The 27,853-nt window shown below is 44.1% G+C and overlaps 1 protein-coding gene across 1 annotated transcript in view; it reads right to left on the reverse strand.

The window, feature by feature from the left end:
• The window catches only part of Adamts17 (ADAM metallopeptidase with thrombospondin type 1 motif 17), a 347,529-nt gene that overhangs the window by 185,509 nt on the left and 134,167 nt on the right, over positions 1-27,853 (reverse strand). The window contains exon 8 of the mRNA XM_078051258.1: positions 13,388-13,493. Within this exon, the coding sequence (XP_077907384.1) occupies positions 13,388-13,493 (106 nt within the window). The remainder of the gene's footprint in view (positions 1-13,387; positions 13,494-27,853) is intronic.

A 27,853-nucleotide genomic window follows, 5' to 3' on the forward strand; every position in this document is an offset into this window, starting at 1 on the left:
ATAGGAACATACCTTAACATTATAAAAGCTATCATTCCTAGTTTTTCCAGTGTTTTGAACATGAAAGGGTGCTCTATATTGTCAAATGTTTTCTCTGCATCAATTGATATAATAATATGATTCTTAATCTTCAAGTCTATTGATGTGATGAATTATATTTATTGATTTCCGTATGTTGAACCAACCTTGCATCCCTGGAATGAACCCCACTTGATCATGGTGCACTATTTCTTAAATATATTTTTGTATGCAATTTGCCAGGATTTTATTGAGAATTTTTGCATCTGTGTTCATCAGGGATATTGATCTAAAATTTTCTTTTCCTTGATGTGTCTCTGCCTGGTTTTGGTATCAGGATGACACTAGCTTCACAGAATGAATTTGGAAGGGTTCCCTCCTTTTCTATTTCATGAAATAATTTGAGGAGTATTGGTATTAATTCTTCTTTGTAGGTCTTAGAGAAGTCAGATATGAATCCATCTGGCCCTGGGCTTTTGTTGGTTGGTGGGCTTTTGATGGCATCCACCATTTTCTTTCTTGAAATTGATCTGTTTAAATTGTGTATGACCTCTTGACTCAGTTTGGGTTGATCATATGCCTCTTGTCAGTGTCTTTGAGGTTTTTTATTTTACTGCAGTATAAATTTTCAAAATAGTTTCTAATTGTCTTCTGTATTTCCCTAGTGTCTGTCATGATGCTTCCTTTTTCATCATGAATTTTAGTAATTTTTCTCCCTCCTTCTTTTCGTTAGGGTGGCTAAGGGTTTGTCAATTTTATCTATTTTTTCAATGAACCAGCTTATTATTTTGTCATTTTTTCCAATTGTTTTTGTTTCAATTTCATTGATTTCTGCCCTGATTTTAATTATTTCTTCTCTTCTACTATTTTTGGTGTTGATTTCTTAATTTTTCTCTAGGGCTTTGCGTTGTAATGTCAGGTCGTTTATTTGTTGACTTTTTCTTCTTTTAATGAATGAACTCCATGCAATAAACTTTCCTTTTAGCACTGCCTTTATAGTGTCCCAGAGATTTTGATAAATTGTATCAGAGTTTTCATTTACCTCTAAGAATTTTTATCTCCCCCTGATGTCTTCTGTTATCCATGTGTTTCTCAATAGTTTATAGCTTAGTCTCCAGGTATTGAAGTAGCTTCTATTTTTTTATTTTATTACTTATTTCCAATTTCATTCCATTATGGTCAGATAGAATGCAGGGAAGTATCTATTTTTTTTGTATTTAATAAGACTTGTTTTGTAGCATATCATATGGTCTACTTTGGAGAAGGATCCATGTGCTACTGAGAAGAAAGTATATTCACTCATTGATGGAATATTCTATATATGTCTGTTAAATCTAACTTACTGATTGTATTATTGAGTTCTATAGTCTGTTTAGTTTTTGTTTGAAAGACCATCCAGTGGTGAGAGAGGTGTGTTAAAGTCACCCAGCGTTATTGTGTTGTAGTCTATTTGGTTCTTGTAGTTGCGAAGGGTTTGATACACATAGATGCCCCACTGTTTGGGACATAGATATTTATGATTGTTATGTCTTCTTGATGTATAATCCCTTAAGCAGTATGAAATGTCTTCCTTTATCCCTTTTCACTAGCTTTGGTTTGAAGCACACTTTAACTGATAAGGATGGAAACTCCTGCTTATTTATGTGGTCCATGTGAGTGGTATGTTTTTTCCCACCCTTTCCCCTTCAGTCTGTGGATGTCTTTACCTTTGAGATGAGTCTCTTGAAGACAGCATATTGTTGGGTCTTTTTTAAAAAATCCAACCTGTTAATCTATGTCTTTTAATTGATGTGTTTAGGACATTCACATTCAGGGTTATTATTAAAATATTATTTGTATTCCCAGCCATTTTGGTTTATTTTTGGTTTTTCACTTGACTTGGCCCTTATTTTAGTGTAGTTCCTCCCTTTGATAATTCTCATTGTTGTTTTTCATTTCCTCCTCCTGGAATATTTTGCTGAGAATGCTCTGTAGTGCAGGCTTTCTCACTGTAAATTCTTTTAACTTTTTTTTTTATCATAAAATGTTTTTGTCATCACATCTGAAGCTTAATTTTTCTGGATATAAGATTCTTGGTTGGCATCCATTTTCTTTCAGAGCTTGTCTATGTTGTTCCAGGATCTCCTGGCTTTGAGGGTCTGGGTTGAAAAATCTGCAGATATCCTAATTGGTCTCCCCCTATAAGTGATCTGATTATTTTCTCTTGTACCTTTAAGATTCTATCCATATTCTGTATGCTAGGCAGTTTCACTATAATGTGCCTTGGTGTAGATCTGTTGTAATTTTGTACATTTGGTGTCCTGTAAGCCTCTTGTATTTGATTTTCCAATTCACTCTTCATGTTTGTGAAATTTTTTGATATTATTTCATTGAAGAGCTTGTACATTCCTGAGGCTGGAATCTCTGTGCCTTACTCCATCTCAATAAATCTTAGATTTGGTCTTTTGATGTTATCCCATAATTCTTGGATGTTGTGTTCATGGTTTCTTACCATCTTCACTGTGTGGTCAACTTTATTTTCAGAATTGCATATTTTGTCTTCATTATCTGACGTTCTATCTTCCAAATGATCTAGTCTGTTGGTAATGCTTTCTTTGAGTTTTTAATTTATTGCTTCCTTCATTTCAAAGATATGATTTTTTTCAGAATTTCTTTTTCTTGAAGTAATCTTTTGCTACCTGTATTTGCTCCAGTATCCCTTTCTTGGGGTTATCAATGGTTTCCTTATTTGCTCCCTTAGTTCTTTGTTGGAGTGATCACTTCTTGCCTGTATTTGCTCACTTAGGACATTCTTTAATTCATAGATCATTTTAATTATGTATATTCTGAACTCCTTCTCTGACATTTCATCAGCTGCACTGTCCATACATTCTATTATTGTAGTATCTTGGTTTGTTTGGGGCACTTTCCTCCCTTGTTTTTCACGTTGTCTATGTGTCCTTCTTTCTTGCAGTATGGAACTGAGATATTACAGTTTCTATCCTATACTCTTCCTGCAGATTACCTGTACCTCACCTTGGTGTTGGGCTTCTAGACCCAAGCCGGTGTCCCACAATAAATGCTTCTACAACTAAAGATGGTCGCAGCAATAGCAGAAGTAACTCAAGATAGCAGTGGGGGTGTCCCAAGATGGATACTACCACTTTCAGAGATGAGGCTAAAAGAATGGGCTGCCTGTTCAGAGATGCAGCTGCCTCCAGGCCCTATCTGTTGTCCCAAGATGGAGGCTACTGTACGTGGAGTGCTATGGCAATGGCTTCAGTGTCCCAAGATGGAGGCAGGCTAGACCTGGGCTCTGGCATAGGTCTGCTGGTTACTGGGGGTGGTCTTAGGCCTGAGCCTGGGCTCCAGCCTGGGTCTGCTGGTTGGAGGGTGGTCCTGGGCCAGGGCCTGGGTGGGGCGATCCTAGGCCTGGGCTTGGGCTCCAGGGTGGGTATGGTGTTCAGTGGGGGACACCCTGAGACGGAGCCTGGCCCATAAGATTTTAATGGAACTGAAAAATTCCTACCACCTAGTGACATCATAGCTATCACAATGCAATGCCTTACTCACATGTTGGTAATGATGCTGGTCTGAATGAACCTACTTTGTTGCCCATGATACAGCAGTATGACAATCCGGTATAGAACTTAATACTTGATAACAATAATAAACAACAATGTTACTGCTTATATATTGATGATACTATACTTGTTAATTTAGATTATACTCCTACTTATAAAAAGTAAAGTTTACCATAACAAGCATGCCACCAATGCTGTCCCAACCTTCGTGAATCTCATGTTTACCACATCTCTTCACTGCATCAACAGGCCACATGCTGACACGTGGACTATGTTAGCGCACTCTGTGATAGTCCCACAATGATAAAAAATGATGCATTTCTCAAAAGGTATCCCCACTGCTAAGTGATTCATTACTGTATATGCAACCACAGCTTCAGCATGCAGCTGGGCGCAAGCATGACCTGAGATGAGGCAGACAGAAAATGGTACCCCTTTAATATGTTTTAACCCTTCTTTTAAAACTATCATGTGCATAAAAATTACCCTGGTGGGCCTGAATCCCTGCATTTCTAAGAGGCTCTCAGGTGATACTGATGGTGCTAGTTCTCAGACCACACTGTAAAGAGCAAGGCAGTAGATGCAGCTTTATGGTTCCTCTCCAGTCTGGGCAGTACTAAATATGGGGCTTCCTCACTCTTCTTTGCCAGATTCTGAACTGGGCATGGGACATGAGAATTTGAGGCGATAATTGGCAATGAGAAAGGACAGTTCAGCAGGGAGTGGGGGAAACGGGGAGCTTAGGGAAGCTGGTTTGTGAAGTAAGCTAAAATCCATGTGGATCAGGCAGCCAGCAGGAAGTTGGCTACTTTTCTCTTAGTAGACTACTCCTGCATCTGGCACACAACTTCTGCCACCCCTGGGTGACTGTGGAGCAAGTGCCACAATGTTGAGAAGGTCCATAATTAACCCAAATACTCCTGTCTCCCTACAGAGCCACCAGTATCTCCAACTGTAGGCTCATCAGGTGTAGATTACCAATGAAGCACATGCTTCTTTCTGGAAGGAAGGATGTAGCTGAAAGCTTCTCTGAGAAGAAACCAAACTATACAAGATTTTGTCAGCAGCAGGGGCTTCAGAGGTTTTACTCTCATGGCAGGGGTCCTACTGGATCTGCTCCATCCTCAGAAGTCTGACTTCTGAAGGCCACTGCTACATTATCCTCTTTAACAATCCACCTGGTCAAAAGCTGAAGCAGCTGTGGCCATGATGCAGATTCAAGTTCAGTCTCCCAAGGTCACACATCCCAGGAGAATTGGGCCCTGCTTCTGTAGCAGCTACCTGGGATCTCCTCATCACCAGGGACCTTGACAACCCCAAAATTTTCTCGTTCAGCTCAAAATACCCAACCTTATTTTCCTTCTCTGATGATAACCCTAAGTAAGGTTTAGAGAATCCTAGAGACTCCCTGGCACAAACCATGGAAGTATGGCTATGTTTAGCAAGATGATGTGTTTTGAACCTTTTCCATGACTTGCTAGAAAATCATAACTTCCTTCATTCCATAGCATTGACTGACTGATATTTTTCCTGAGAGATGCCATTCCCAGATCCAAATGCCAGCTGTAGCAACTATCATGTTCTGCTCAGATGTCAGTAATAAAGTACAAGAACCTGTGGCTGGACCAGATCCTTCAGGTCCTTCAATCAGTGCTTTCTGTTGCAATCATTTGGCCAACCCATCACCTGCATGCAAGGTGCAATCATGTTCTCTGTGTCCTCAAATAGACAAGGATGAGGAGGACCCTTTCCCAGCATGTTCCACAGAATGGGCTGGTTGCAAAGTCCCTGGGATCTCAGCATATGCAGGGTTCTTCAAGTATTTGGTTTTGAATTTTCCATCAGCAGTGGGCAATAAATGAACAAGAATTGCAGGTATGAAACCAAGCACCTGCGAGAATGGTTGTGGAGAGATTTGCATCAGATCACATGCCTGCCACTTCCCATGGGACTTAGAAATGTAGCAATGTCAGCAGAAGGTGTCTGAGTGAGGGTACATGAATCCACCAGGCTCTGTTCATGTGTGGAAAGGGCTTCATATTTCAGCCTGAGGTTCTAGCCCAAGCCTCCACTTGGCCACTTGGAGCCATGGGAAGGGATGCATCTCACCACTTCACTTGCAAAATGATGCTAAGATGACTCCGGACGTCCCTTCCAGCCCCAAGAACCATGAGAAAAGCCACTTGGCTGAAGCTGCCAGAAGCTTTGGCAATCTAACGAGAAAATTGGATCTCATCTAATTCCTGGCAGAGTCTGCAATGTAAGGAAGTTCTGAGGGGATTTCAGAATCTGCTTCTTGAGCCAAACTCTACTTTCCTCCCGTCTCCTCACACACCATCTTGGATGACTTTGTTTCAGGCAAGGCGATCCACTCGACAATTAAACACACAGAACTCCTAGGGTAAAGACAAACACCAGCACAGCTTTTGTAACCTTCCTTATTACAGTAATGACATTCTGGGGCAGAGGGAGCCTCCATGCAGCTGGATTTTCCATTGCAGTGATAACGTCCAGCCAATAGCTGCCGGGCCACGCCGCTCCATGCACAGGTGGGACCACATCTGCCTGGTGCTGACGAGCTTTTAATGGCCTTCTCTTTGTTTATTTCTTCTCCCTCTGAGCTGGCAGAGATCAGATGGGGAAGGCTGTGGTCAAGGTCTTCTTGAGGACAGAGACTCCAGGGTTTCCAGACCACTGAAGGAAATATTCTCTCCTCTCGGAGGATTCTGTGTAAATAAGACTCCAAAAGAAAGCACTGCCATTTCCCCACCACCCCTGAGAATGCTGGAGGAGGAGGAATGGCTGTGGATTGCAGGAGAGGCATTTAAATGGGGCCAACAGTTGCAATGTGTCCTTGCTGATCTGATAGTTGTGACGACTCCAGTTCAAAAAATCCCCCATTAGGGAAGAGACAGAAGGAAATCCTGCTCATGTTTATGTGGGAGAAAGAGGGGAGAAGAAAGATGGAAAGCAGGCAACAGAGAGGGGGATGGCCGCTCGGAATCCTCCAGAGTCACAGGTCATTCCAGATCAGTTGAGGTGCCATGAAGTTCACGGTGAGTCAATTAATGGGAAAAACCCAGCCATTCTTGGCAGCCAAATTTTAAAAATAGATAAAATACACAAATAAAAGAATGGGATGCCAGCGTGTTTTGTATACCTCTGGAATTTGGGTAAGAAAGCCACATCCAGCGGATACTTACATAACGACTTTGATGCAGGGGCCAAGCACAGAGGAAAGGATACTTAGGAATCACTCCAAGCCCCTCCGTGGGAAACCTGAGAGCCCTTCAAGGCAGCTTCCACCCATGCTCACCCTTGAGTGGGGACAAGAAGGCCTCCCAGAGGCTCTGGGAACTGAGGGTGAGCCTTCCAAGAGGAAGATGCCCCCTTTTCTGTTCCTCCAGGAAGGCCAAACCCTGAGTGAACCCAGCTGCCCTAACTCCAGCTAGAACTAAAGTACACCCCCAGGATTTCTAAACAGTTATGACATTTCCAGAAATTCTCTCTCCGTAGAACCTTCCTCAAAAAAGGCTGGCCCATCTGATACCTACACTGTGCCTACCAGGTGGAGTACCCAGACCAGAAACTCAGGGCAGGAGTAGCTGCGCCCAGTCTGCTGGCAGACGACCTGTCCCGTGTCCTCTCTGTGTTCCCCAGCACTGGGCCTGGCAGCTCATTCTTAATACAAATCACAGATGAGCATTTCCACGCTTCACACATCTGGATTATGACTTGCCTTCCTTCCTGCCCTGGGACTAGGACAATTCCTTTTCGATTGAACTATGTCAACTCCAGTTATGAGAACGTTTCCCCCACACTGCTCTCTCCTCCCCTTGGCTCTGCTCCAGACATGCATCCACCTCCCATCCATGCACCATGCTTCAGGGACAGAATCCCTTCATGTCTGAGCTGCTTGCCAAGAGGGCATGTCCTCAGGCACATGGTCATTGAGATGTTCTTCTCAACATCACCTGTCCTCAACTCATCTTTGCAAGCTCTCATTTCCTGGCTGGAAGCCTCCAGAGTGACTGGATCCACTTTTGATAATCTCTCTGCTGGAGAAGCTTCCCTTGTGGATGTGTCTGGGGCCATGGATACCCTATCACACATGGGGCACCTGACAATGCTCTACTACTGAGCATTAAGTCCCCAGCTCTGCTCAGGTTTCTACAATCCTCCCAGTCATGACAGTGGGACAGTGCTTCCAGAACAGGGAGGTCAGCTTCAGGGGGCCCCAGAGCATTTGTATAGGTCTGGGAACCCAGGTATGAGCCACACATGGTTGAGACCATGTCCGTGCACGTTGTTCTGAGTATCTGCAAGGCATCCACGTGAGGACTAGATGGCCATATTTGCACCTTATCACTGCATCTGTATCTCAAAGTCCCAGCCCTGTGCTCCTCTCCTTGGTAGCCTTGTGTATTCTCTACCTTTACCTCTCTAGAGGTGAGACTCTGGGGGGCCCTACCCATCCCTCTCCCTCTGCTCCTCCCTCTTCCACCACCTGTCACTCTGCACACAGGTCAGGTCATTTTATGCTCTGTGCTGTGTCCTCACTGCGGTATCTAGGGAGATGTCAGATGAGAGATGAGACTGAGAGACAAGACTGAGACTGTCTTGAGCAGACCTGGCTAGAGGAGCACTCAGAAGAGAGGAAACACACAGCATTCAGGGTGACAAACAGAGGTCATCAGGGGCCAGGAAGGCGAGATAATTTTCAGCACCACTGTGGCTCAATTCAGAGGGAGGCCTGGAAGGACAGGGATGTGGGAGCAAGAGACAGAAGCCAGAAGGTGACAGTAGACACTAAGAGCAATGATGAGACCCCTCAACATCACATCAGCTGAGGCTTTCATCTAGGACACAGGGAACTTCCTGGGGAGGCTTCCTAAGCCACCTCCTTCAGAGCCCGTGATTTAGTGGCTCTCAGGTGAGGCAGGGCCATTGGCATTTCTAAACGTCCTCATCTCCTGCAGCTTGCGTCATCATAGGCAATTCCAAACGTCTATAGAGAGATGAATATTCATAAACCACCTGCTGAGCCTGCCAATCAGGGGAGAGGTAAATTCTAGAATGGAAAGAGAACAGTTCTTTGACCCGAGAAAGGGTGTAGGGATGCCAGGAAGTACCCCAGGAAGAGGAAGCACAACCTTTGCCCTCAGGACAGGCAGAAGGAAGTTGATGGCATGGCATCTGTGTCACTGCAGGACCTCTACAGTTCAGCTGGTTAGAGAGATGATAGGCTTTGGACTGGCCCTCAAAGTAGGCATCTCTTCAGCCTTGATCCAGCCCAGGCTTATGTGAATCTGAGAAAGCCTCCTAAATTCAGTATAGCAGAATTATTTTCTGCAGAGGGAAAGCTTTTGTTTTTTCCCCATGAGTGTATATGCATTAATTGAAGCCCTGCCTCACCTGGCAACCCCACCACCTATCTTGAGGGTCCTGTCTTTCAACATTTCCCAGGAACTTGCTGCTTTACTTGATAGAGAAGCATCCTGCATGCACAAGGTGCTGAGTCTCTGATTCCCAGGCCTCCAAGTGCACCAGGGGAGCTCTCACCAGCCATGTGCCTCTCCTGGGCCTAACTGTGCTATATCAATAGGTCACCACTTCCCTCAGCACGGATAGTATTCTTATCAACTTCTGCAGAACCATCTGTTCTCTTTTACACTATAACTTCTGAATCATAAGATGTACTCTACCTCCATGTGAACATAGGATATGTTCTATTACATATGATATCCACGTCATAGAATACATTCATATGGACATATTGTGCAATTCCAACAGACATATTATATCCAGTCATTTGAAGATCATACTAAAGTCACTACCGACACTTTGATATGGGAAGGAATCCCTTGATTATCTTTTTTTTTTTTCCCTCATTGGCAGTCAGCAGAGACCTGAGCTTCCATCCATCACTGGGGGACCATCTTTCCCAAGATCAGTTATGATTGAGCCTCAAAAGCACAGGCCTGAAACAAATGCTTGCTTCCAATTTTCCCTCTTTCTCTCTAAAACCAAATCTTGATCAGCTTCTTGAACTCTGGCCTCCACTACAAGACACCTGTCTGGTTTGTAGAGAGCAAGAAGCTTGGTTCAGATGGACCTCCCAAGCAACTGCTGTCATATTATTGATTCCACCCTAATAAAGAGCAGTTGGTACTAAAGCCCTCGGAAGGGCACGGGGCTCACCGTAGCCATCTTTCTAGGTCCAGGCTCTGTCACTTTCCAAATGAAGAAATGCAAGAGAGACTGCATGAGTACAACTTGGAGTGGAGCCACTGTACAGTACCTAAGACACATTCGTTTCAGGTGGGTTTCTCAAACAATCACAATAGGACAGGGTGACAGTGTCCTCCCCCAAACTTACACTGCCAACATTTCTATTTACCAGGGCAATCAAAAGGTAGCAGGTATCTGTCAACCAGGATAGACTTTCCTGGGGAAGCAAGCAACTGAGGTCATGGATGCTCATTTACAACCTTGAACCTGTTGTCAGCCTGGCTGCTGCTCAGGGCCAACTCCTGCTCCAGGCAGCAACACAGAGCAGGCTTCTGCCAACAGCCCGCACCAGGATCTGCAGCCCCTGGTCTACGGCAGCCCCCGTCTTCGGCAGCCTGGAGGCTTCGTCAGCCCACTCTTGTATTGAGGCAGAGTGTCAGAAAGGTGTCCAACTCATTTACAGTCCTTGAGTCCCTTTTGACAACGCATGTGCTCTCTTTGGCCAACTAGTCTGAAGTACTCTGCAGCATTTCTTTCCCTTAAACAGATGCACCTTGGATTTTAGATATCCAACAAGTTCTCTCTTTTTTTACTTAACTCTTGTAATTTGGGGTTTTACTTCAAAGTAAAGTAGTTTGCACATATATTATCACATTAGAAATTCCAAACATGCTAAGTAGAAACTATAATTAAAAAATAGAAATCAATGCTAGGACCTGGGGTAGTGTGGTAGAACACTTGCCTAGCATGTGCGAGGCATGGGGTTTGATCCTCAGCACCACATAAAAATAAATAAAGTATACAATTTGATATTTAAAAAACAATCAATGTTAGTTTCCTAACCTACAAAGTAAAAGCTAAATACCTACCTACCTCATAGGGCTGATTGAATAGCATAATGAATGCAGAGCATCGGACCCAGTACCTACCACATAGTAGGTGCTCAATGAGAGATCTGAATTGACTTAGACATGTACTAATAATTATTAATTCAAGTCCAAAGCAGCACTATTGACATTTCCGTGACAAGAATGTTTGATTTATAGTTTAAGTCCTATTTGATTGCAAATTGGATGGAAGTCAATTTACAGTACCAAATAAATTATGTTTCAACTATTTTAAAACTATGCATACAAAGAAACACTAGAAAGAGGAAAGAAAGTCCAATTACAGGATGCAGATGTGTTAACTGCTGAAAGTGAGCTCTTGATTTAGCTTTATGTTGTCTGATGGCCAAAGAAACAAAATCCTGTTATCTTATGCAACTCACTCCTCATTTAATAAATGGAACATGTAACTCACACGGAAAGTGGATTTTCCTCCTGATGTTCAGAGCTGAGGGCAGTGGCTCATGTGGGTCCTGACACCAGGCACGCTGGGTAACTGAGAAGAGCTACATGTCTGTGTGCCCAGGTGCAAAGGTACACACCCATTCATCAGAAGGGATGCTCTTCTCTATGGGTATTGTAGGTGAGGAACCAGTGGGCAAGTTGGCTGAAGTCTTTCTTAACCTATGTTCGGAAAGCTGGAGTAAAATTTCTCCACTTTATTCCAAAATATGAACCAGTTTTCAAGTTTCGTATTTGAGAAGTTTGGCCCTTGGTTTTGCTGGAAGTATAGGTCTTGACCTTTTCAAGCAGTCCACCTGGGCTTGCCTGCTGTCCTGAGCTAGGATGACCAGAGTGTAGCCTGTGGATGGGAAGGATGTGGAGGAATCTGCTTCCAAACACTTGAGACTAATCAGAGACAAGAGGCTTCCCTGGGAAAATCGTAATCACCATACTGGGGAAGGGCCAAATGCTGGCAGGATTTATTGGCTTTGATTAACAATACGGTGTTTGTTTTTGTAGGTAATTAGAGTTCAATAGCAAGCTATAAAAGTCCTCTAAGAAATTCTAAATGGACTATAGCTAAAGGGTACTAAATTATAACTGAATCTAACCATTCATCTATGCAGACCTCCTGTACTAATGAGCCAGTGTTTGATCCAGCACAATCCCAGGCTGTCAAGGAGAAAATGGCCTCTGTGTTCCCAAAGTCCAAGGAGAAAAGACCTCCATGCAGTGTGAGTGCCCACACATGTGCCCACACACGTGTGCAAACAGCACTCCAGTATGGATCATGCTGCAGCATCCCAGCTGCCTTGGATGTTACAGCTCATGAAGCAACAGCTCACATTGTCTGATTTTTAAAGCCACTATTCAAAGATCCATCACCAGCTGGATGATGACAAATGTTCCGACAGCTCTACATTCTTATAACAATCAGGGAACAGATTCCTAGGTACTCTGATGGGCTGGCTGGGTATTTTGATAGTCAGAAGATGCTTGCCAAAGCTATTTTGATTTATGCTCTTTTTACTCCCAGTATGTCACTGTTGGGCACAGATTTTTAACAGGTTAGAGGTCTTAATATAAATGCAATTGTACTTAATTCAAAAGTAGGATAGGAAAAGCGTTGTCAGCCATATTTTTTAAATAGTATCAAGCTGTAGTGATGGTGTACTTAAGAGACAACTGTGCTCATCTTGCTTTGCTGAATCCTGGGACGTAACATGTTCCTGTGTTATGCACATCACATCCATACGGCATTATTTTTACTCTCTGTGCCCACACCGTGAAGCCCAACCATCCAGAAAAGCCAACTATCCAACCCCCTGCACAGAAGTGGAGAAAAATTAAAATGGGATCAGATAAACAAAACAAAAAGTAAAGCCATAGATATAGCTGGCACTGGAGGTAAACGGTTGCTTTTATTCTCCGTCTTAGACATTAGCTTTCCTCTTGGCAAAAGCTAGACTTAACAGCTAAGGCCTCAGGCATCTTCTTGTGTAGTTCATTAGAAACTTTTATAATATTTTTCCCTCAGGAATTAGATTTTCATTTAATTATGTTTTATACAACCCAATATAAAATTTTCCCACTGTTCTGCATACTCTGGCCCCCTCAATTTAATTTTTTAAAAGTTCTTATGCAGTCATCGGTTTTTCTTTCAGAAGAACATAAAACAGACATCCACTCCAGGACCTAAGCTAAACTTGCAGGTCACAGTGGTAGAGTCTTCTGGCTTTCTCCCTCTAAAACTTCATGCAGGTGACTGCAAAACCCTCTGTCCCTCTCCTTCTTCCTCCGAAAAGAGGAGGAGATTGACTCAGATTCTCCTTAAGGCATCTCTGTGGTCTGAGGTTCTAGAGTTATTTTATCCTAAAGGGAAGAACTTCCGAATGTGAAGGCAGTTGCTGTTAATTCTTTAAAATTAAGACTCTAAACTCTACATTCAAAAAGTTAGATTTTGTGAAACTGGTGGAAAGAAAATATAACCTAAGTGTCCTTTTTTAAAATATTTTTTTTAGTTGTCAATGGAGCTTATTTTACTTATTTATATATAGTGCTGAGAATCAAACCCAGTGCTTCACACATGCTAGGCAAGTGCCCTACTACTGAACCACAACCCAACCCTGGCCTAAGCCCTTTGATGCAGAAGCAGCAAAAGCACCATTATAAAATTTCCATAATTCAAGTTAAGAAAATTGTGTTCAGAAAGGAATTTAAAGAAAGCAGATTTCTGATACTTACTTGTGGCCCAGCTCATGAGCGATGGTAAAGGCCAAATTGAGACCATTGTCTTCGGCAAGCACACATTTCCTCTTAGCACTGCACACACCTCCTAAGTAAGCAATTCCTGCAGCAGAGACACAAAACACATCCTCTTCAGAACCTGGGAGGCCCTGACCTCCTGGGCATGTCTGCATGGTATCACGCATGATCAAGATCAAGAGAGGGGCAAGTGGGGCCTTTGCTGCCACAGGGTTGGACCTGCAAGTCCAAAGCTCATCTGGGATTAGTTTGCTTATGATACTTTTATGTTTACCCAATAATAAGAGTGGCAGTCACAAACATCTATCAAGCATTTACTATCTGACAAGTGTTGGGTGAAATGGTTTATAAATATCATCAAATTTAATCCTCATTACTCAGGATGAAGAGGAAAAGTGAGGTTCACAGAGAAAAGGTTCAGAGATTTCCCCAGGGTCTCCTGCCCTGGTACTACTCAGTGGTGAGATCCTAAACTAATCTGTGCAACTTGAGTGCTCAGGGCTGGGAGCAGCAAAGCAAGGTGTCCAGTGTGCAAAGATTAGGAAGCTCTTCCTTTTAAAGGCTGATCTCGTATTTGAAGGCCTTGGAGGAGAAACTCCTTAAATTCTACACTCTCGGCACCTTTTGCATCATTCTAATTCTGGTCCTGTGAGGGTCTGATGACCTCGGGGTTGATGAACAGCAGGCAAGGGAAGGCTGCGTAGCATGTTCAAACAAAAACTTCAGTAATTCTCCAGACACAGCAGGACTGGGAGTCCTGTGGAGCAGAGAGAGCACACGCTGGGAGAGGGATGGCCTCAAAGCCATCAGTGAGGACAAGCCCCACAGACCAACTTCCGCACCTCCATGCACACCTGTGAGAACCTGAGGATCTTGCCCTAAGAGGGGAAAAGGAATCACACACACCAGGAGGCACAAATGCAGCATAGGACCACACAGTGAGCAAGAGGCGGTGTGGAGAGGCTAGGAGCTCTGGCAAGTGCTGGTGGGTCAGCCACGGGAGGAGGGATGGGAGCTTCCCAGCAGAGGAAAGCTCTTCTGGCAGAGGGATATGTTTGAACAACCTGGAGCCTTCTAAGGAATGCTGGGCACTTGGCGCAAGGCTGGGGAGGGCCAGCCCCCACTGGCCACACTTGCGGAAGCTGGCTCTCCAGGCGCCCCACTGCCCATGACAGCTCTCTGCACTTCTGTTCTCCCTGTACTCAGGACAGACACCCCCTACTACCCAGACACCCCAGGGCTTACCTCAGCAGGGACCCTAGGAATCCTGCCATCTAGCCTCTGTTGCCTGCCTCTCAACAACTCCTGGGAGACATGCAAGTCATGGTGCTATGGTGCTGGTGGCTAGAGGAGGGGGGCTGGTGCTGCTGTTCCCCTTCTATGAGGTCCCATGGGTGTGGGGCAAGTGCTATATGGCAACAGCTGGTTATAGGCAGGAGGCTAAACCCAGCTGACTCAGCCTGCCAGCACCATGCCACAGGACGGGCTGTAGTCACCTGAGGAAGGGCACCTGTTCTCCATCAAGGCACTGTTCACCCACCAAGCTGCATGCTGCCCCCAACTGAGGGCTCCTTGCACTTCCACAAAGTGTCTCAGAGGGAAAGGAATTGGCAGAGGGCCAGGGACAACAGCTCAGGGGCCTATTTCATTAAGACTGACCCCTCCCCTCCTGTTCTTAAAGAGGAAAACCAAAACACCCTCTTTATTGATGTCAAAATCAAAGTAGTGTGAAGCCAACTCTTGGTGTTGCTTTGCTGCAACTGCTAGTTGCTACTGATGATCATTCTTATCTTCCTTCAGGGGAGCAACAGGGGGAGGATATCATCAGAGGTTTCTATTAAAAAGGTAAAAATAAAACTGGTCTAGCACTCAGACACAAGACTCTCCTTCCTTTGGTCCCTACCAGGAGGCACAGAGGAAACTCACATGGCCGCCTCTGCAGAGAGGTGCAATTCTGGGGCTATAATCTGGAGACTCTGCTTAATTCCGCACGCTGATCCTGGGTTCCATACCACATGTCTAATAATAATAATTATCATCATCATCATCATCATCATTTGTACTGGAGATTAAATCTAAGGGCACTTTTTCACTAAGCTGTATTCCCAACCCTTTTCATTTTTTGAGACAGATTATTATTATTATTTTTTAGAAGGATAGTTCTCCTTCTTTGGTTTTTAAAAAATATTTTTTTTTAGTTGTAGTTGGACATAGCACCACATAAATAAATTAATAAAATAAATGTACTAAGGATTGAACCCAGGGCCTTGCTTGTGCTAGGTGAGAGCTTTACTACTGAGCCACAACCCTAGCCCTTGAGAAAGGGTTGTGCTAAGTTGCTAAAGCTGGCTTCAAGCTTATGATCCTCCTGTCTCAGCCTCCCAAATCTCTGGGATTACAGATGTGCACCATGGCACCCAGCTCTACATGTCTCTTTTTATTTGGAAACATGCAGCATGTTTGGCAAAGGTTGAGGAATAGAGAAAGAGAAAGAAAAAAATCAGCTGGGTGCAGTGGCACACACCTGTAATCCCAGCTGCTCGAGAGGCTGAGGCAGGAGGATCATGAGTTCAAAGCCAGCCTCAGCAAAAGTGAGGCACTAAAGCATCTCAGTGAGATCCTGTCTCTAAATGAAATACAAAATAGGGCTGGGGATGTGGCTCAGTGGTTAAGTGCTCCTGAGTTCAATCATTGGTACCTGGCCCCCACCAAAAAAAAAAGAAGAAGAAAAATAAATAAATAAAATGGTTTTTGGCCTCAAGAAGCTTTTTTTTTTTTTTTTTTTTTTTTTTGCAGGGGAACATCATAACCCAGAAAAGCAGACTAGTAGAAAGAGCAAAGTGACCACCAGAAAGGATGTGATCTGGCTTCTCAGTATGTTCAAGGTCACGATTCTAGCTTTACTTAAAAATGCTTTGGGGATTGCCACTGAAAGTTCACCAGTGAGAAGATGGAGCACTTCTACATAGCCCTGGTGGCATGCCCACACAGCCAGACACCCACTCACAGTGCCTGCCCAGCCCAGGCGGCAGCCTCTCTGGGTCAATGAATCAATTAGAAACAATCAGATGTCCATGTCCTGGAGAAGTGGCCTGGGAGGGGAAGGGAGATACAATACAGCCAGATTTGCTGAGCTTGCGGTCCCAAGGGCTTACCATGGGCATTGTTGCTGAACCAGCAGACCTTAAATGCCTCATAAACACTTCCCCTGGCCTCAGCCTCTCTCCTCAGGGGAGCGGGCAGACCTGAATTTCCACTCTAGTTAGGTAACACACATTGTTAGGGAATCAGAAAGCAAACAGCAGCAGTCCAATAATTGTGTTTTAAATTTTCCAAGGTGCAATGATTTTTTTTTTTAACTAGAAAACAAAGGGGCAGAACTGTAATGCAAAATAAATAAATAAATAAGAAAACAAAGGGGCAGTTGTTTATTATTGTTCATTATTAATGATGCTTACACATAGGTAGACTGAGGGCTACTGCTTTTACCAATTGATTTGGATTATACTGAGCCTGGTCATAAAACTGAACATGGGAAAACACATAAAAGAAATTGGCCCCTGACAACAGAGTACAAGAATTATGCGAGTTCATGAGCGACAGTGTGAAAATGCTTAGGGTGCACAAAACAAAGTCTGGAGAAAATCCCAGGTTGTTGTAAAGTGAAAGCTGCAGGGAAATAAGTGGTAATTAAGCCACAGAGTTTTAGCAGAAAACAATACCCACCAGTATTTAATGCTTCATGGAAAGAAACAGCCCAGAAGACCTGGAGATACCCTGCCATGGTTTGGATCTTAAGTGTACCCAGTTTCATGTGTTGAAGGTGTGGTCTTCAGGTGGCGCTGTTGGGAAATGGTGGCGCCTTTAGAAGGTGGAGCCTAGTGGGAGGTCTTTAGGCCTGGGGGGTGGGGCATGTCCTCCAAGAGGGACTCTGGGATCTGATCCTTTCATCTTCTTCTGTTTTTCATTCCCTGGTTGTGGGAATGAACAGTTTTCTCCACTACATACTTCTTGCCATTGCCAGTTGCCACTGGTACCAGAGGCCTAAAATCAATGGGTCCACCTGTCCCTGAATTGTGACCTTGAAAACTGGGAGCCAAAATAAAACTTTTTATATTAGTTGATTATCTTGGGTATTTGGTATAGTGATAGAAAGCTCCCATTAACTCAGGCTGCAGAAAGTCAACCTGGAAAAAGTCATCAAATCTGACATTGGTGCTTGTCAAGAAATGAGGAAAGCTAGTAGCCAGGGGCACAGGCCTATAATTCTAGCAAATTGGGAGGCTAAGACAAAAGGAGCATGAGGTCAAGGCCAGCCTTAGCAACTTAGTGGGGCCCTAAGCAACTTAGTGAGACCCTGTCTCAAAACAAAAACTAAAAAGGATTGGGGATGTGGCTCAGTGGTAGAGAGCCAAAATCACCAACACCAAACAAATAAATGAGGAAAAATAGTTTTCCCTGCATTGATGTTTAAAAGTGAGGTCTGCAACACAAGTTCTGCTAACTTCAGGGATGATGCTGTGGAACTGAAGACCCTTCCCATGTAGCAACAATCCTCTTTCAATGAGGTGGGGTTTTTTTTTGTTGTTGTTGTTGTTGTTTTTAATATCCTACAGTGCTGCTTTCAATGGCTTCAGGCTTCCATGATTTAAAATTCTCCACAAAAGAAACCATAGTAGAACTCATTTAAAAATATTTAAAAACATCAATCCCACATGTTTGCTTAGCTCCCTGGAAGAAAGGGCACGCAGATTGTAAAGTGGTACATATCAGCTGTGTTTCTCCATGGGCAAACGGCATGCCCTTCTCTTATTGGACAGGTAGTACTAGTCCCATTTTACAGATGGGGAAATGGAGCCTCAGTACACAGTTACATGGTCAATTAGCATCCAAACAAGAATACAAATGCAGGGCTCTCTGCCTCCAACATCCACATTGCTCTATTTAAACCTCGAGCCTCCCTCACCCAAGCTTTGGTAAACAACCACAATGAAGAATGGTTAGGAACTCAAGGTTTTCTGAAGTCCTAATGCACACTTACGCAGAGTTACAGGCAGGACAGGTTTCACACATCTAAATGTTTTTAAGCTTCAGATAAGAAGACTATAAGACACACACAGCAATATTAACATTAGGTACCTCTAGGATATGGTGAAGAGATCTTTTAATTCTCTCCTCTTTTTCTTCTCTCATTACAAAATCAAATTAAATTAAATGTATTAGGCTTAAACTTAATACAGTTAATGTGTGTGTTGCTATGAAAATTAAAGTTATTGATCACATTTCATTTATCAAGGTGACATATAACAGAGACAGGAGACCAAAAGCAAAACAACAAAAAGTCCTCTAAATTTAAACGCTGAGTGGATTGCCCCCTCAGACAGCAGATGACACAGGACGTCAGTTGGTACCTAAAACCTTAAAAAAACCTCGCTTTAAAATACACCTTTGGCACAAATTAGGGAAGCAAAACACAATTTGAAATCTGAAATGCTGAGGGTAGAAATGGCAGCTGCAATGAATGTCTTACTCCTGGAAGGCATATCTAATTCATCCAGAGTAGTGGACCGCGTCCACAAAGGCCCAACCCACCATCCCAGCCACGCCAAATGAATATGGACCCACCCTCTTCTCCCTTCTTTTCTTTTCCTCTGTAGGAGAATAATTTTGGAGAAGAAATCAGGCAAGGAGGCTTAATTATTTTCTTTTTTGGTAGAACACTGCACAGTGTAAACTTTTAATTCATAAACTCAGGGTTGGCCATTTTAGCCTCTCTAGATTTAAAAAAGTAAACACCACACAACCGTATAAACTTGGACTTATCCAGTAAATCATTGTGTATAAACAGTTTGCAGCTGTTGGCCGGGCTGCCCATTAGTCAGACCTGCATGGGTTCTGCCCACCTTTGAGTGAGATGGTCAGGTTTTTCCTACCAACTGCTCAAGATCTCAATATTCTTAATATTTCCACTGGGACACCCACCTTTAATTACAAGAGAGCCACTTACATCTATTCATTTCAAGACCCTCTGATTGTTGAGGTTGTATCTTGTATTCAGACTCTTCCACGAGTGTTTGTGCTTCTGTTATCTTTAATCGTGGTCATAGGGGATATCTGAACTTGGGAATAGCATTTAAGAGCAAATACCTTAGAGCCTAGTATGTGATAGATAAAAAAATAAGTCAATTCTCACTATTCACTGTAAAGAGGTTTTTTTTCTGAGTGTATGTATACATATATATGTACATACACATGTATATGTATATAAGTGTACATATACACACATATGCACATACATATGTATTTATGTGTAAATTTTTAAATCATATGTGTGGTGCTAGGGATTGAACCCAGGACCTCACACGTTGGTAGGTAGATTCTAATAATTTGCCTTTGTTATTGAATTAGCAGAATACAGAATCATTGATCCTAGGTAAAATTCAGTTAGGTTCCTGTAACCCTCTGGTCACCGAATTGTCAACCAATCTGTTTCTGTTTAAAGACAGCTTATTTAATATATATTGTTGATTTATTAATACTGAAATCACAGCCAAGGGACCTTTCACACATGCCTGAATCAGGAAACTTATCTTTCCTTCCTTCCTCCCATGCATTGGCTCCAGAAGGCTCCTGAAGGCCCATCACAGTGGTCCTGGGCTTATGAGCATGTTGACAGCATTTACTCACTATGCCAGCCGTCATTTTAAATAGTGGACTCACCAAGAAAAAGCACAAAAATGTGAAAAACCTCGCTTTAAATACACCATGAAAAGGGCACTTGTTTATAGTATGAGAATTGAAACAGGAAACAGCTCGTGGCCTTGTTCAACCTCAGCTGGGAATGTGCCTGTCTGGTGACTCAAATTTTTCACCACTCTGCACATGTTCGTGAATGACTGCCAAAGCGCTTCGAGGATTGATTCTGGAGTCACAAATACATTTTAGCAAGTAGGCAAAAACAAGTGCAGGGTACAGATCGACTGGACTCTAAAAAAGCTGCTCCTATTTCCTAATTCTACACTATCTAAATTATTTGACTAACTTGGGTTTGCTCCCTGCAGTTTTGCTTCAATATTCTGAGGTTATTGATTCACACAGCCATCACCTCCGTAATAAGCCCCTGATCCCCAAGGATTCTGCACAGGGTTGCCAGAGGTCCACAGGTGCTGACGGACAGGCTCAGTCACTCCCAAATCAAGAAAGAGCTTTCAGGCTGAGGCTCTGAAAGGCTGACAGAAGTGGCCAGGTTGACATGTTCCCTCTTCCTGGGACTGAGAAACTCCACGCTCCAGACCTCCCTGTCCGTGGCTTTCTATCCCACCTCAGTGTTCTCGTCTCCTGAAACACAGGTGGATCACCTCTCCCAGACCTCCTCCTGTCTTAGCAGTTCTGGCACCAGTTGGTGTTATACTTCCCCTGTTCTCTTCTTCCGGGTTCCATCGAGTCAGCCACAGTGGTAAACAATGAGTTAGTCCAGGTTTCTATCTCTCCATCACGCACATAGGATGGGAACCACAGCCTCAAAGGACAGCCCTGGGGCCCTCCCTAAATAGGAGTACTGTACTGTACAAATGCCACCACCATTCAAGAATGCCAGTGCTTAACACTGCTGACCGAAAGAACACCAGGGAACTGAAAAATTCAGTCACTCACTCAAGGTTAAATGAAGGAGTAAAAGAACGAAGATCGAAGGTAACAGCTTTTCAGTCGGATCACTAAAGGAGTCACTTTCAAATTTTGAAAGTTAATACAGCTTACGAGCCATCAGAGGATAATAGAGAACAATGGGACATATTTGATATTCCAGAAATAAACCCTCACATTTACAGTCAATTGGTGTGTGTGTGTGTGTAGTGATATTGGCATCTTGTGTGTACAGGCCAGGGGTTCTGCTAAACACCCTACAATACCCAGGACAGCTCCCTATAATGTCAGGAGTGCTGCAGTTGAGCAAGGCCTGTAAGACAAATGTCTGGGAAGTGAGAGTATGAGTGATTTTTTTTTTTCAGTACTAAGGATTGAACCCAGGGCCTTGTGCATTCTAGGCAAGTGTTCTACCCCCAAGATATATCCACTCCCCTTCTTATTTTTTGACAATGGTGCCAAGACCATTTGATGGGGTGAAGAAGGGTCTGCATATCGAGAGCAAAAGACAGAGGAGTCAGTCACTTACCATATGGATCTCATACCATATATAAAACATAATATAAGCACTAAAACTGTAGAATTCCTAGAAGATTGCAAAGAAATAACTCTGACTTTAGGGCAAACAAAGACTTCTTAGATACAACACTAAAAGCACAAGCAGCAGAGGAAGTCCTACTTCCTGCTACAGGAGAACATCTGAGGTAGGGACAGACTGGGAGTGAGGTGGGGGTAACCTTAATCTCAACTGAAAGCCAAGCTCCTTCTGTAGTGAAGCTTCCCAGGCTTCCTCCTTTGCATTACGATTTGCAGCTAAATGGGTGTCATGCCAGCACCAAAGCATCACAGGTTAACTCGATTATCTGCTTTGTGTATTCCAATGAAACTGGGGCTACTGCTTTGTGTTAGGGTGTTCATGGTTTAGGTAAGTCAGAGGCACCAAGCATGCTGGGCCTCACTCCCTGTGGCCGGTGCTTACAAAGGGTAAGACACAGATGCCCTCAGCTTGGGTTTTGCAGGCTTGTCCAGGATCCTGGGCTTTAGGAGGAGATGTCATTTCCAGTGGAATCATGCACACAGGACTTGAGGGTTGGGGCAGTGGCTCTTCCAAAACAACATTTTTGATGAAGTAAATGAATTAAGAGTCAAGAGGGGAGTAAATTTCCCCTCTGATTTACAAGTTTGGAAGCAAAAGAGTTTATCCCAACAGTTTGCTTCATTCTGTGGAAACCAAAACAGGCGGGGAGAGAGGGAAAAGAAATAAATAACTGTTGATATTCAACAGACCACAACCCACATGAGCCAAGTGCATGGAGATGTCGTGCCTATTCCCCATCCTTTGAATCAGATGGCATTTATATCCCAAGGACCCATCAGGTGAGAGGAGACCTCCAGGGAGCCAGTGGCAGGTTCCTTAGAGGACCAATGTGCCTCTCCTTAGAGGATTCCAGAGACTCAGGGGCTTCTGGAACAGGCCTTCGTGGCCAGAAATGGCCCCCAGAAGGTTCACCTTAGGACACTGGAGGAGCCTTGAAAATCTTATTTTGACAAACACTTCATCAAGCGTTTCCTGACTGCCTGTACAGGATGGGCCTCAAGCCAGGCACGAATTCTAAACGGAGCGAGAATAGCACAAGCCCTGGGGGAAACTGCCCCGGGAACATCATCCTAGCATAAAGACTGCGAGGCAGGTGGGAAGGTGAGGCGAGACGTTCTCAGTGGAGCTCTAGGACCAAAGGGTGGGAGTGGTGGTCTTTACCAGACAACCGTTCCTGTGACCTCATTTCCAGTCCAGACACGGCTTCTCCAGAGAGGGGACAGATAGGAACTGGAAATGGAGCTCCACATCGAGTTCCTTCTCGTCACCTTTCAATTCTTTTTTGTCATCTGTCACAGCAGAAAGCCCCCCATTCACTCTTACTTCTGTCCGCTAAGCAGATATTCTTGAGCACCCTGGACCACGGGCAGCTCCTCAGGTAGGCTATGTTTGCAGGCAGCACCCCTTAGAGCAGCAGGTCACGTGAGCCCGTGAGTTCCACTTTAGAAGAAAGCATCAGAGAAGAACAGGGACCCACCTCATAGCACTTGCCATTCAGGAAATGTGGCCACCCAACCCACCTGCTCACTGCTGCATCTTGGCAGCTCTTCGCCCTCCCCTGGGAGCACAGGTGAGTGTGCCTGTGGAAGGTGAACCTGGGCAGACAGCACAGGAAGGTTACCCCAGAGGCTGAAGGCATGGCTGATGTCCATATTCCTATGCCTAGGGACCCTAATGCATTTTGAAAGCTTTCCCACATTCACATTTGCTCATCGACTGTATGGCTTAGCATTTATTTTGGTCAATAAAATAAACCTTGCCAGTCCCATTTCAACAGCTTTAAGATTCCTCTATCCTCTCTCATTGTAAATTTCCCTCTTTGCTTGGGGGTTAGAAAGCCCTCCTTCTGCTAAGGCTTTTACATGCAGGTAAGGCAGTGAAGAAGTGGAATCTCTTTTGCCTAAATACGTCTTCTCTGTGTGAAAAATGAGACAACCAAGTCTCCCAAAGAGCCATCTACCCCGAAAGGGATCGGAGAGTGGGTTTAGGTTCCCTGTGCAGATTCAAATGGTACCTGGAAGGAGGGGCACATTCCTGAGCCTGCCTACCCAAGACCTGCACTCTGTCTAAAGTGTGTGCCTTGAATCGGATCTTGCTCAATATTTCTGTTTTAATTAAACTTAGAGCAGTCACAGGGCCATGGGGGAAGGTTGCTACATTGTGATGACGAGCCAGGAAGAAGGCAAAGCGGTTGGGGGCTGGTGAGAGCAACCGCATGCATTTTAATCACATTCAGTGTTGTGGACTAAACTGTGCTCCTCAAAATCCAGAGGTTGAACCTTAACAACCAGTGTGGCTTTATTTGGTGACAGAACATTTAGGGAAGTAATTTAGGGTAGAAGCAGTCCTAAAGGTGGGGCCCTGGTAGGACCGGTGTCCTTCTAAGAAGAAGAAAATATACAAGAGTTCATGCTCCTCTCTCTTCTGCAAATACACATGAAACCATGTGAGGTCACAGGGAGAAGGTGGCAATAATAGAGCCTTCACCAGAAACCAACCTGACCAATACCTTGATCTTGGACTTCCTGCCTCCAGAACGGTGAGACATAAATACCTAGTGATTAAGCGAATTCAGTCTATGATGTTTTGTTAGGCAGCCATAGCAGACTAATACACCCAGAGTGTAACCCCGGTACAGATGGAAGTCCCCTGTTCCCCCCCACTCCCAACCCTCGCTCATGTGGGTAACTGACAAAAGTGGCCACCAGGACTCATCATCTGCACAGCACCACTCCTGACTGACCCACTATGAGACTGGGCAGCATGTTCAGAAAATAGCTGAATAACACGGAACTGTTTCAGAAAGTTGCAGGAGCCTCAGTTTGAACTAGCTACCAGAATGCCTGGTAGAGAAGAATGAAAGCTATGGTTGAGTGGAAGTGCTGATGGCTCTGTCTTTAAAATCATGCGACACCTCAACTGGCTGCATCTGGAGGCACAGAAGTGACATTCCTCATTCATTTGGCAATAGGGTTCCAACTGAGTTATAGCCAGGGATCCCTGTAAAGGAAGTGGGACAAGATGTGGTGCCAAATGTAGACCCAAGTCATTCACATCATCGGGCATTTCCATTTGCAGTAGACTCCTTGGAAATTCCAAGCCCCAATGAAATGTTTTAAAAAGACTCATAAATGCTGCCTTGGAGGAAGAAGGCAATTCGAAAGACTCTTGTAAAAGTAATATATTGTTAGGTTTGAAGAATTGGAAGCTGGAAGGCAATGTGGCCCTCGTGAGAGGGGCCTGGAGGCAGAGAACTCTGGAACCAATCTTCTGAATCTGGTTGGGAGCCCATGAGCCTCCCCCAGTGCACAATAGGCCTGCAGAAAGCTCGGTTGCGGGTTCTCTTTAGTGAATCTCAAGGAAAGTAAAGCATCAAGGGGCATCCCAGCCATGCAGGCCTCAAGGCAGTGAGCCAGGAAACACACGTTATTACTTCTTTTCACCATGTCTCCTTCAAAAAGTCATGAATGCACAACACTGGGAAACACAAGGGAGCTATCACTACCAAAATCCAGAAGGTGGTTACTCATTGTGGGGAGGATCTGTGACTGGGATGGGGCCAGGGAGGGGTGAGTGCACAGCAATGGATTGTACTGCCCAGCCCTAGAGGTGGTCACAAGGATGCTTGCCTTTAATAAATCATTATGTGATCAAAAAGTTAGGAGTGGTTGCCCCAGAGAGTCTGGAGAGCAGAAGGGGCATGACAGGGGCTGGAATCATTATCTTTCTTGATCTAAGTTCTGGTTACAAGAGAGTGTTGAGTTTGCAAATAGTTGAGTGGTATACTTAGACTCTTAAACAAGAGAAAAAGGAAGAGCTGATGTTTGTGGCTGAACCATCTGGAAATGGTCAATATAACTGGATAATCTGGATGATAAGAATATCTCTTAAGCACTTTCAAGCTTCATAGTGGAATAGTGGTGTATGTTGGTCAAGGTCTGCTTTTACGGATGTCTCCCAACTTTACCTGCATTGCTTGTAAGTCTCAGACCACATGAGCCGTTTCTTATAATTTGCCTTTACTGTCTTCCAAGGACCCTTGCAATGGTTACTTCCTTGAAACTTATCTACGACAATCTTAAAAAAACAGCTTTATCCTTTTTATGCCAGTCACTGTATTTCTAAAGGATGAATAAAATACAAGGCCATGCATAAAAAAATTTGCCAAGTTAGCAAAGAAGAAGAAAAACTTTCACAGAATAATTAAGAAACCACATTTCTTGCTCAAGGCTTAGGCCAGCATAGCATTCTCTTGGGAATGAAATGTGGGATTTAAGTGAGATCTCAGGGCAAGTATAAACACTTCCAATCTGCACTTTGCTTTAGGCACCTCTCAGGGCCCTGCTCTTACGCTGTGTACAACAGGTCAGTCCAGGTGCCAGGACATCCCTGGGCACCAGCTCCAGGGCACAATCCATCAATCACCCCCTAGCAGAGCAATATAACTGCTCAAATAACAAAGTAACCTAAACAGAGGCTGCCATTTGGGTACAGACTCAACAGTCATGAGTTAAAGTCAACCTACTGTGACAAGTCCTCTCTTATGATATCCTGGGGAGCCCCTAGAATGGTCTTAGCCTATACTGTCAGGAAGCAAAAACGACAAGATTCCATTTTATTTAAAAAAAAAAAAGTCAGCTTAGGAAGAATGTGGAGGAGAGCTGCACCATGGCATCAGATGGACACCAAGTTCAGCAAGAAGGAACAGCCGATTTGAGGCAGGTTTCGATGCAGTCAAGGAAGATGCCCAGCCTCTGGGGATTGTCCCCAACAGGTAGAGTCCATGGTAGGGAGTTCCTAGCTATTGTCATGTGGATATCAGGTGGCCCCTAATAGCTCCTGTGTTAGATGTTCAGGGATGATCAGAGGTAAAGTGGTTGGATTGTGACAGCTGTAACCTAATCAGTCCATCCTAGTTTGAATGGTCTGATTGTGGTAACTGCAGGCAAGTGGGGCATGGATGGAGGAGGGGGAATCGTAAGGGGCATGCCCTGGAGGGACACATGTTCCCTGTGCCCCTTCCCCTTTCTCTCTCTGCTTCTTGGTCGCTATAAGCTGAGCAACTCTCCTTTACCATGCCTTCCGCCATGATGTTCTACCTTACCTTGGCCCTTGAGCAATGGAGTCAGCAGACCATGAACTGAACATCTGAAATCATGAGCCAATATAAGCTTTCCTTCTTCCAATTTGTCCTTGTCAGGTATTTTGGTCACAGTGATGAAAAGCTGACTAGCATATTAGTCCGGCCTTTGGGGTGAAGTCATTTCCCTTCTCAATACTTACAGCTCATTACTAATAGGCCACCTTGGGTTTTAGGATTATCCCAGATTACAGAAATAGCATGCATGTCAGGGTCTACTTCTAAAATGTCAAAAGAGAACAAATAAATGCTCTTTGCCTTTTAAGCAATTTCACACATTTCTATGTGGCCTCTGTGCTGCTGATGGTGGTCCTCATGTGACCTCCCCAGGGCCAGGCTTCTGTTTGAGCTCTGCTGTGGTGTTCCACTGAGATTGGCCAGCTTGGCTGCCTATATTTGTCCCTGACTCAGTTTACACCACTGAGACTCACCACCACAAACTGAGCCTTCTCAAGTTTTGCTCCCCTTGAAAGTCAAAAGCTTACAGCTCAGTCCAGTCCTTGTGTCTCCCTCTCCCACCCCATCTCAGTAATCATCAAGTCCTGACATTTCCTGCTGCTCACAGACTGGAATTTGTTTTTTTCTCCCTGGTCCCATGTCCAGACCTATGTCATCACCTTAAGCTTGGATTATTGGAAAATCCTCTCAGGGTTCTTTTTTTTGGGGGGGGGGGGCTCTTCCCTCCAATTCAGCCTTGAAAGTATGTCCTGGAGTGGCCTGTCCAGGGATATGAACAAATCCAATATCTATCCAGACACTAAGCTAAGAACCTCTGACACACCCATTACCAATTTAACCCAGTGTAGGTTAAACACATCCTCTATGAATATTGTGAATATATGAATGCACACCAGCACTGTCAACCTAATCCTCATGCTGCTATAAAGGGGACTGGAATAGGAGAGGATGAATAACGAAGAGGAGGATGCCCAAGGACTCTAACCCATCAAGCTCTTACTATGTGAATATCAGGCCCTGATCTAAAGATTTCCACATATTACCTCATTTTATACTGATTACCACTTTATCAAATCCCTGGTACTGATGAGGAATCTGATACCCT

The sequence above is a fragment of the Ictidomys tridecemlineatus genome, chromosome 5 (assembly GCF_052094955.1).
Source record: "Ictidomys tridecemlineatus isolate mIctTri1 chromosome 5, mIctTri1.hap1, whole genome shotgun sequence".
NCBI classification, from domain to species: Eukaryota; Metazoa; Chordata; class Mammalia; order Rodentia; family Sciuridae; genus Ictidomys; species Ictidomys tridecemlineatus.